We start from the raw sequence: 11,758 nt of genomic DNA, 5'->3' as shown, positions 1-11,758 counted from the left end.
TAAACCTGATCCTCGAACCGAAAAAAAGGGATATTTGGTGAAGTTCTACGAGTATAAAATATGGTGGTTCTAGGTTACTTTTTTTTTTTTTAACCGATGCCAGACAGATAAATACACACGCAAATTATTTAATTATATTAGTATATATGCAGCATATGCGAACTCTTCCTACACTTTTTTCTTTTTCTTTTTTTTTTTTTCCGCCAGTGAGTTCATTAGTTCTCTCCCACTGTGTGTGCAACGTGCATCTGTCAGTCCGAGGAGCATGCACTGTTCATGATTACTAATGAGAACATGGACAGAGAACATAATCCGTAGCAGCTAATAAAAAACAGGCAGCCTTTTGTAAGGATGCTGTAAAGGAGTTCATTTTGTTATCACCAGGTTAAGACTTCCAGCCTTAAACTTTAGTAGCCTGATGATATATTGTAGTTTTTAATTTTACATCAGAAGACCATGAGAAACAATGGTTTAAAAAAATCGCTCTGTGCGATACGACGCGAAATTCAAAGTCACGACAAACATGTTTTGTGATGCCTTAGATTGCTTAATCATACCAGAAGTTTAAGTAGACTATTCACATTTGAGTCAAAAAACATTTCTCTAAATTTTTTGTTCAACACGCAGTCCAGACTTAAAACCAGTATGAAAGCTCTTGAACACTGCTGAACAAAACAGGTTTTTTTGGGTTTAAACCCGTTTTTTTTTTGTTTTGTTTGTTTGTTTAAACCAGGTATTTTCGGTTTAAATAATTTACTCTATGTATTCATATTAGATATGAACAGAAATGAGTTTGTTTCGCCTTGGTGTTATGCAACAACAAGGTTATGCTGGAAGGGGTCACATAAGCTTAAAGCGGTATCCAAACCGGTTCTCGACTTACATCCAAGAGAAATTGTCCATTTGGACACGGAACAGGGACTAATTGGTCACAAATGCGATTGCCGACTCACTCACGAAGAACTCCTGATAAAAATACGTTGTACTGATCTTTACATAGGCCTACTTGTTAAATATAATTGTCAAGAGTCATTTCAGAAGGACAAAAAGATAAACAGTTACACAAGTAAAAACGGGAAACTTCCGCCTTAGCCATTGGGAAAATCCTGTTATTACTTTAAATGTATTTGTATGTAAAATTTTAAGGTCAAGTATCATAATCACTACGCTAAAACTGAGGTATTAAATTACAAATTTGGCATGTAGATATCATTCAATAAAATTAAAGTCAAATCCAAGTAGATGTTGGAAGCTACGTAGGCAATTCATAAAGTTTGCCAATATCTTTTTATAAAACAACAGGTATTGATTCAATAGATATATATAATTTGGTTTAATTTCGTATGCTTAGGCTTAACATCCTTATGAAATACCAAGGTTACTACGGAGAAGACTTTCGATTAAAGGGACACCTCGAATCGCTACTTTTGTGGTTCGATCGAGAATTGAACACGGGACCCCTTGATTAAAAGGCGAAAAGTAGATAAACGCAATGCGGATGGTTTGATATGTGGAAACGTCACCATGAAGTTCACACGACTTAAAGCATTTTTTCGTTGTTTTTTTTTTTTGTTTGTTTAAACCAGCTGTTTTTTTTTTTTTTAACCAGGCTGGTTTAAACCAACCCTGGATATAAATAAACTATATTTTACTATAGTTTGGTTTGCGCATGCGTATCTTTTTCTACATAAATTAATAAATGAACGTCAGTTTATCTGAAAAATTTCCATCTCAGATTACTTCGGAATAAAAAAAAACGGAGAAGAAGGGGGAAAGGCTCATTTACTATTTCAGAGAGCCTTTTTGATCAAAATAATAAAAAAAACATGTCAAGAAAACTTTTTGTTCTCCATTTAATGAATGTGAACCACAAACATCATCAAATCATTGCACTTTTGATTGTTTCCAGTGTTGCTAACTGTGACATCAAAGTTAACGAAACTTCGCTAACTTCAAAGGGCTGCAGTTAATTCATGAAGCATTGGTCGAGAATGGCATTTGGTGTGTGTATTATTCATGTAAAGTTGAACCAACTGACAAAATTTCAGAATTTTAAAAGATGGTGTTTTCGAGAAAATGGCGATATTTGAAAATTTTCCAGAATTTTTTACGACAAAAAGGTTGCACACAGAAGCGATACAATTTTTTATTTTTTCGGAAAGCGGGTAACTAGGTCTTATCAACCATGAAAACAGAATTTTAAAATTCGAACCGGAAGTGCTCGAAGAAAATTCGCAAACTTCGACTTTTCAGATAAACTGACGTTCATTTATTAATTTATGTAGAATAAGATACGCATGCGCAAACCAAACTATAATAAAATATAGTTTGTTTATATCCCTATGTACATACCACAACAAGAATTATAACTCTACCTCCATAGCTGAATCGTGGGGCTCCGAAGTTGAACATTTTCCATGTCTTCTACACTTCATAAATTGTACTCCCCGTCTTTGATGGCCCAATACTTGGCGAGAAAATTTTTTTTCGACAAAAAAGTCTCTTAAAAACATATCTACTTGCTATAAAAAAAAGTTTCAACAATATCTGAGATAGTGATGGTACATGCTCTGCCGGAATTGAAATGGAAGGCACCTAACGTTGATGATAGCTATTTTGAAATTTTACCTTGGATCGCCACCAAAATATACTGTATACAATTAATTTACAAAGTCTCGTGGTACTATTCCGAAAATTTCAACTTAAAAGACCTAAAATTGCACTTTATATCGTGGATACCCGCTAATTTAAGAAAAAAAAAGTCCGTTATTTTGAAATACTACTACGTTGGTATGCCGCCAAAATATGTGCAAAAAATTTAGAGTGTCCCGTGCTTATACCCTGAAAACAAACCTAGAAGACCGAAAGTTGTACCTTGTAGTGCGTGTGGTACAGCTAGACAAACGAACAAATGTAGACCGAGTCACCCCACACTCAGTGGCCTCAGCGATGTTCGCCTCAGTGACGTTCGCCAAATATGAATACCAAATATATTAACTTAAAACAAAGATATAATTCATGTTCTGTAAAATAAATAGTTTTATTAAGTTCACTTCTGATAATTTGTGCGTCCAATTACGGGAATTTCCCGAGCACTTGCTGCAAGACGGTTCTTTCCCGAAAATTCATTTAAAACAATTACAAAGATATAATTCGTATTTTATAAAGTAAATGTTTCAAAATGAAATTAAATACCTCCCAGCATAAAATAGATTTATTGTTGAAGTATTCACTTCCGATGCTTCGTGCGTTCAATCGCGGAAATTTCGTTAGTACTTCTATCACGACGGATTTTTCCCGAAAATGTAGCTTTCTTTTCTGTACACTGAAACTTCCACTAGTACGGAAGTTTGAATTCAGCACCTGAAATAATAAGCGTTACGTAATCTTCGAAACTTCGAGCATTAAGCTTCTTAAATTTGATAACTTTTAGACTATTGCTTGTGTTGATTCTACAGAATGCTTATCTGAAGAGTAGTAACAAATGACTGAATTAAACTGCCGCTGGGAAACCAAATCTCACTGAATAATTATTGTGTTACCATCAAAGGTAAGAAATAATACTAATAGTTTTACTAATGCATTTACATATTTACTGATAGTACCAGCACCTATGGCCCTAAATCCGTCAAACGTATGAGGGATAACATCCCTCGGCGTCACCGAGCACACTATCCACGGAAAGTAAACAGAAAATTGCATATTTTACTTCAAATAGGCTAAAAGCATAATCCATACATTAATTTGTTCTATAATTATCTCAAGTTAAGGTATATATATATTCATTTCATTCAGTGCATTCAGAACTTTATAAAGGTCTTATGTTCAGTGTTGTTGTATACCGTAACGTAAAAGCATCCAATTCGCCAAAGGAAAGTCCAAAATCTGATAAAAATCACTTTCAACATGATCATCAAATTGTATTAATAATATACTAACAAAAAGCTCAAAAACCCAAGTGTTTTTTTTTTTTAAGGTAGGTCCAACCCGAAAAAAAAAAACAATTTTTTTCGGGCTGGGCTCACTTGGGCAAACAATGTACTGTATCCATATGAAAAAATTGTTTCTCACAATCTATTACCGTTATTCAATAAGGTGATCAGTGTTGACACCGGAAATCAGATGTCCAGCACTACAGATCTGAATAGAATCGAGTGATAGAAGTCACGATGAAACTTATTAATGAAACATTGGAGCCATATCTTGCTATCTCTTACCTCTTTTCCTCTATGGAAACTAAGATTCCTACCACTTCTTGTTTTAACAGGGGTATTGGAGTGCTCGTGGAATTTATTCTTGGAGCGCTTAATCGATTGTAGAAGCCATTTATCATTACCAGTCATTACTAGTAACGCAGTTAATTTTGACTAACTGATGAATATACTCTCCTTTCTTGTACACCAAAAGAAAAACTGAATATGGAATAGAAGCAGTTCAAGAGACAGCCCAAGAGTAATAACATGTTGGTCAATATTAAATAAATAAAATAAATGAAATATTGCAGTTTTTTTCAGACATTATGATGTATCACTCACGTAAAGGAAAGATGACTTACACAGAAAACAGAGCATTGATATGAATACACAGTGATTGATATAGGCGACACACAGTGGTTCTCAACCGGTGTATTGCTTAATTTTGGAATTTAAAATTCATGAAGCATTTAATAATTAGTTACAGCCACTTTTGAGATAGAACAATTTAACGTTTCCAGCGGCAGCAAGAATGCTCTACTTCAGAGAGCTAGTAGTTTGTATAAATTTATATTTACACTATTACAATTTATATTATTATTATTATTAATTACACTTCCTTTTCTCTTTATTGCTATTGGCGGTGATGGTGAGCGTTTTGCAGTACATTTTTAAGCAATATTTTCGGCGCAATTAAAATGTGACCCTCTCAAAACAAGCATAAGTGATACGATTAGTTTGAACATCATTTCCACTGGAGTTATTCCAGCGTGTGATCAACTTGTTGGATAAGATTTTCCAAACATGATGAAGGGTAACCGTGGAACTTGCTCGAAATATCGGTAATTTTAGGTATTCTAGTTGCACGTACTAACGCTCATATGATTTCATTGTCACGAAGCGTTATTTACTAAATATCACAACCATTCAAACATACAGTGAATTTAGATTGTCATGTGCTTTCTACTCTCAAAATTTCAACTTAAACAAGTCCGAAACTTGTGCCCAGTAGCGTAGATATCAGCTGTTTTGAAGATAGAAAGAAAGAAAAAAAAAAAATTGTAATTTTATGTTGGTACGCCACCAAAGTTTATACAGAAATTTTAGTGTCTCCGGCCTGTACCCTCAAAACTTAAAAGACCCAAAATTGAACACTGTGTGGTGCAGGCAGATAAACGAACAAATGTAGATCGAGTCACCCCAGGAGCATCAGGGACGTTCGCCAAATATGAATATCAAATAGCTATATTAATTTAAAACGAAGACATAATTCATCAAAATGTTTTATATGAAATAAATATTTTTCAACGTAAAATAAAGGTTCTATTGTTGAAATTCACTTTCGATGCTTTGTGCGTTCCATTACGGGAATTTCCCGAGCACTCGTTGCAAGACTGTTCTTTTCCGAAAATTAATTTAAAACAATTAACATAGGCAGGCCTATAATTAACATTTTATAAAGTAAATTTTTCAAAATTTCGAAATGAAATTAAATATATGTAAAAATAGTTTTCTTGTTGAAGTATTCACTTCCGATGCTTTGGGAGTTCAATTGCAGGAATTTCCCGAACACTTCTTTCATGACGGATTTTCCCTGAAAATGCAGCTTGCTTTACCGTACATCGAGACTTCTATTAATACTGAAGTTTGAATGCATCAATTGAAATAGTAAGCGTTACGTAGTCTACGGAGTTCCGAGCATTAAGCTTCTTAAATTTTGACAAGAATTTTTACGCTATTGCTGGTGTTGATTCTACAGAATGCTTATTTGAAGAGTAGCAACAAATGACTGAACTAAACTGTTGCTGGAAAACGAAATTTTACTGAATACTTTTGTTACCATAAAAGGTAAAAACTAATACTGGTAGTTTTACTAACGCATTTACATATTTACTGCTGGTACCGGCACGTATGTCCTTAAACCCGTCAACGTATGAAGAATAACGTCCCTCGGCAGCGAGCACACTATTTACGGAAAGTATTTTCTAAAATATAAAATTGCATATTTTACTTCATATAAGCCATAAGCATAATCCATACATTAATTTGTTCTATAATTAACTGAAGCTAAGGTGAGTTTTTCTTATGTATTCACTCAGTGCATTCAGAACTTTATAAAGGTCTTATGTTGAATGTTGTTGTCTACCTTAATGTGAAAGCATCTAATTCGCCCAAAGGAAGTTCAAAATCTGATAAAAATAACTTTCAATGTGATCACCATAGTTGTACCAATAATACACTAAGAAAAAGGTCAAAAACCCAGGTGGGTTTTAAGATGGATCCAACCCGAAAAAACCTATTTGGATTTTTTCGGGCTGGGCCTACTTGGACAAACCCTGGTAAGTCTCCGTAATACTATTATTATGGGCATGTCTCGCCAATATTATTGCCTCTATTAACATGAACATAACTATATAGGAACATAATGTGAAAATTTTAAAATTTTCCACTTTTCTACTTCCCTGCCATCAGAACATCAGCCCATATCACTTCAAATTTCTATTAGTGCAGATCCAAATCATAATGTACAAGTGTAGTGACCATATATAATATTCCTTGTAAATTGATGTATATCCACTAATAGTAATACAAATTCTCATTACTAAAACATCTACAATTTTAGATATTTCAAAAGTATGACAATTTTTATTTGCTATGAAGGTGTTTCTCATTGTTATTATTATTATTAAAAAAAATAACTTAAGTCTTCAAACTAATTCAATGCCAGCAGCGACACAAAATTCGGGTGAACTTTACAATGCCTGCTCAAGTTAGTATTCTCACACAGATACGGGAAATTATATCTATTTTTAACAAAATGGGCCCGTATTTCCACCCCGTAAGCTGAGTCAAACCCGATCCCAACCTATCCTACTCTACTATACTCTTTCAAAGCGGTCATACTTACCGATGTGCAGTTGGAGCTTGTAATGTAAGGTTTATCCTAGGTGGAACTTTTTTTTTTTTTTCTTTTAGCTTAGGTGGAAGGTGCAAATTAAGTTTAAGAATTCATAAAAAAGTCATTACAAAAGTAGGTTCTTCGAAAACTAATGAAAGATAACCTAATACAATTAAAAACAACTTGAACTACAACTACCAAAACTAAACCAACCTAAGGAATTAAAAAAAAAATATTCCCTTGATTAAGGTCTTGCGTTTATGCACTTTAAGCTAAAGGAGATGGATAATTAACGGAAGTGAATGACTATGAAATAATTAGCGTGATGAGAATGTGGAAGGAAATGGGACAGTCCTGTAACCGAGCAGACGGTTCTACCAAATAGAAATTTTCTAGGTAAAATACGAAGTGAAATTTTTATTTATTTTTTGTGAAGGAATGAGAGTGTGAATATAAGCAAATACTGTCAGCGCACAGCATATAGAAATGAATTTTGAGTGGCAGTAAAAGTATTGTACCGGTATGTGTAAGTGTACTCTTCCACTATCCTCGATTATGCGCATACCCCCGTCACTCACGCGCCTGCTCCCTACGGACGCATCCCTTCGCTCCTGCTTGCCCCCTGCTGCGCTCCTGTCCTGACTCGCTAAGATAGTATTCGTGCTCTTTAGTGTCACCTAGTACAAGTTTGTTCGTGTTTTACGGACTGTAGTAACCCGCAGGGAACGTTGTTTAATGGTTTTCGTTCGTGGTAACTGCAAATCTAGGGGTGGGAACCGGTTGAGATCAATAGGTTATTGTCACTGCCTTACCTAAAGTAAAGACTTGCCATAGTTTTTATGCATTCACATTTTATTTATACTCAGCCCTCCTGAAGTCAGTCTACAAGTAGTAATGGAGCTCCTTATTTAGTGTAAAACTGCTAGAAGAAATACAAAGCTATACCCTGACGTCAAAATATAAGAAATGTGTCGTAATTTGGTAGCACCGTCTACTCGAGTAATACCCTGTGACCAAAAAAATGTAAAATTTCAACTTCTTTGCGTACCGTATTGAATTCGGGTCCTTAAGGGATAACGCGTAAACTTATTGCACGAAAAAACACTCCTACTGATTTTCTAGTATCAAGGCTTAGAGTTACCGAATGTGCATATCTTATATACTTATCTCAAGCAAAATCAGTTTTATAGCTCTGGAATGAACAGACAATCCAGCATTACAATTGTTTGCACATATGCAAGTAATTATTTCGCACAACGGATTTGATGCTACAACGATAGCTGATAAATCTTCCATGCACTATTTTTAACTATTTCGTGAAACAGGTATTTGAGTCTTAATAGTATTTAAACAAGTTTTAATCATTATTTAGATGCCACCTTTACATTTTATCTTCACATTCTCGATGTTGAAGAATATCCCTAACTAGTTACTGGAACACCCTGTATAATAAATTGAAATTTTCATTGAAATCATATACAGGGTTGTGTTGTGTAAGCGCGCCCAAACTGGTATGACGTTCGATCCTGAATGCATTCATCATTAGAGGGTACTAAATGCAAATAGTAGAATCTGAAAACAATGCTAGCTCAATTTATTCCCAGCAATAACGCATACACACGTATTTACTCACATTTTTAGAAGAAAACGCTGTATGGACACTCCTACTCTCTACCCAGGGCGCCGAATTCAGTAGCGACATCTTCAAATGAAAATTGATATTAAGTTTTTGACGCCATACCTCGAGCATTTTCACACAATGAAATTATCATTCATACAAACAACTTACATTCATTATCAATATCAAGTAGCTACTTTACTGTGTATTGCACACATTCTCCTTACAAATTAAATGGAAGAACACGAACAGTGAGAAATGGAACTACTAAGCAAAAAACCGCGAATCAAAACTCACTCAAACAAGCACACGACTCAAAATTGTGTACACTGCTGCATTGCTCTTTAAGAGAAAACTACACTCATTAAAGTTCCTCACCTCATATCACCTTTGTTTGAAAACACCTCACTTCACACACCGATTACAATTACTATTACAACAAATTCATATCTTCAATAGCATAAACAAAAAAACACTAAGCACGCAACCTTGCCCAGCTTCGGGTTTTGCATTTACACCCCTCTTCTTTTCTTAAACGCTAGATGGCGGCAATTGCCGCGTTGATACTAGTGACATCTGCAGGGTTGATGAAATATTGAAAGTAGTACGAAATTCTTCGATCCATAGCAGCAGTAATTTCAGAGTTGACGCTGTAGTGATTTTTAGTCAACAGCTGATAAAGTGAATTGTGAGAATGAATGTGCAGTGTTAATAGGCGTTAATTATTGCTGTTTGTGTGTCCAGTGAGTACAACTGTCAAAATGGATATGTTCTCCGGACTCACAAGTCAAATGAGTAGCTGGATCGGAGGTCCAGGAAAGAAACCAGATGAAGAATCTCGAAGAAGTTCGGAAGAAAAAGTGACATCTCCCTCCGCTGAAACTGAACCTCTGAATTCGGAAAGTGGAGAGAAAAAAGATGCAAGGTGAGAAATAGGGACTTATCTAATTAATTATTATTTAAATGCAATAGGTTAAACTTTTCGATAACAATTGTTACTGTTTTCAAGTGTCTATACATATTGCTATAGGTGACACATATTGAAACAATTGTACCTTGGTATATATTTAGTAAGTACTATCCTCCCGGTTTTGTTTAATCTGGGGTTAATTTTTATGAATATACTCGACTTTTTTACTATTAGAATCGTAACCTTTATCCCTAAACTTTATAATCGTTCTATCTCATCAGCTTTGTTCAGTATTATTTACAGACTATAGCCTATTTTTTATTTATTTATTTATTTATTTATAATATTCAGTACTATGAACATCTAGATTCACAGAAATATTAGATCAAGTTGTTGTTTCAAGATACACTAATGTTGTGGGGTTTAGTTTGAATGATCCAAGAATCACAAGAGTAAGATAATCAAGACTACCGTATATTTAGATGGTGAATATAAGTTCACGTCTTTTTCCAGAGGTGCGTTTTTATTATTATTGTAATAATGTCAGGTTTTAGAGACAAAGAAAGTCTCTTCCCGGGATGTTTCCGCCCTTTATGGGATAATCGTCGGAGTATGTTTAGTGCAAGGGGTCCAGAAGCTCGTAAAAAACACAAAATTTACAGGAGAAATGAATAATGCAAGTACTTAGACGTAACATAACGTAACCAAATCTAACCTAACCTAACATAAACTACGTAAGCTAACCTGAACTAACCTAAACTAACGTAATATTAGTAGAAATAAGCGAAATTCTATCATTTTTTGGAAAATTATGCGGGATCCCTACACTAATATAACATAACCTAAACTAACCTAACGTAACCTAAACTAGCCTAACCTAACTTAAACTAGCCTAACCTAACTTAAACTAACCAACCCTACTCTAAACTAACCGAATGTGAACAGAAATTACCAAAATTGTATAATTTTTTAGAGAAAACAGCTGGACCCCTTCTGCTAAACATAGGCCTAATCGTCTTCGGGGCAAGTATCATAGCTTTATTGAATTTATCATGCGTGTTGTATTCAGCCAAGTGTGAAACTCCGACGTTTGTATCTTTAGCCTTGTTATTTGAGCAACTTTTCCCCTATATGTTGGGAATTTACGACAGGAGCTATAAAACTCAATATTCATGCGGATAATAACCACTTTGTTTCTCCAGTAACCTTGGTTGATTCTCACAACCATATTTTTATTAAAAACGTGAAGCTTGAGAATATGGATGCTACCATGCCATGTGTGCTCTTTTTTAAGATTTCTTCGAGAGGTTGCGTTCTATTCGTGCATTTGAAATTACATCACTTGACATTTCACTTGCAGACCAATTAGAGACGCAAATATATACTGTACACTTGACGTCTTATGATTGAAACAACTTCTGATATCGTAAAAAGCACCCATTCTATTTGTTACATACGTTACCATGCATGTACCAGGTTTATTTTTCGCTGCTGGGAGTTGTGGGAGCCTGAGAAAGTTGTAGCGAGCGAAGAGAGGCTAATAGTGCATAGGGTTGAGTCCCCGAAGGCGCTAGAATGAGAGAGATTTAAAATTACTCTCAAAGTGTTTCCTCTTATGTATGGTAATATTATAAAGACACCCACATTGCTGTGTCTACTTTATTATTACAGATATAGAGATGTGAGGCTGCGATGGTTCAGTGGTAGAGCGCTCAGATTGAAGATCTGTCTTCGATCCCATTTCCCACTAAATGGGCTTTGTGGTGGACAATCGTCATGTGCATGGGTTTTCTCGGGGTTTTCTTTGTTTCTCCCACTCTTCCTCAATCTATTATTTCATTCATTATCATCACCGTCTCCATTCGCTGCAGATCATAATCGTGGAACATTAAGCCCAAGGAAAAGAGGTGCGACGCCTACATTCCTCAGATCACCATAATTTTTCTTTATGAATCAATAGGCTAGATGTTGCATGTAATTTTTCCAAATATTGGAACGCAGCCATCGAATTTACGTGTTTAGATTATTTAAGTGTAAAATAGGGGAAGCCTGGTTGGTCGCCTTCCTGGTTATTATTAATATTATTGTGGCCAAATCGGCGCTATAAAAGAAAAGGTAAAACTTAATTTCATAATAGG

At 34.9% G+C, this 11,758-nt stretch overlaps 2 protein-coding genes across 9 annotated transcripts in view; one reads left to right on the top strand and one right to left on the bottom strand.

Moving 5' to 3' along the window:
- The window catches only part of woc (zinc finger protein without children), a 98,848-nt gene extending 89,610 nt beyond the window's left edge, over nucleotides 1-9,238 (bottom strand). The window contains exon 1 of the mRNA XM_081727230.1: nucleotides 9,089-9,238. The gene's annotated coding sequence lies outside the window, so the exon portion shown is untranslated. The remainder of the gene's footprint in view (nucleotides 1-9,088) is intronic.
- Nucleotides 9,239-9,323: 85 nt separating this feature from the next.
- The window catches only part of Sap47 (Synapse-associated protein 47kD), a 221,608-nt gene continuing 219,173 nt past the window's right edge, over nucleotides 9,324-11,758 (top strand). For all 8 annotated transcript variants that reach the window (XM_081727261.1, XM_081727258.1, XM_081727243.1 and 5 more), the window contains exon 1: nucleotides 9,324-9,635. In XM_081727261.1, coding sequence (XP_081583387.1) covers nucleotides 9,472-9,635 — 164 coding nt within the window. In that variant the 5' untranslated portion in view covers nucleotides 9,324-9,471. The remainder of the gene's footprint in view (nucleotides 9,636-11,758) is intronic.

Source organism: Thermobia domestica, chromosome 1, assembly GCF_964235325.1.
Source record: "Thermobia domestica chromosome 1, izTheDome1.hap1.1, whole genome shotgun sequence".
NCBI lineage: Eukaryota > Metazoa > Arthropoda > Insecta > Zygentoma > Lepismatidae > Thermobia > Thermobia domestica.
This window is presented reverse-complemented; position numbering and strand designations above follow the sequence as displayed.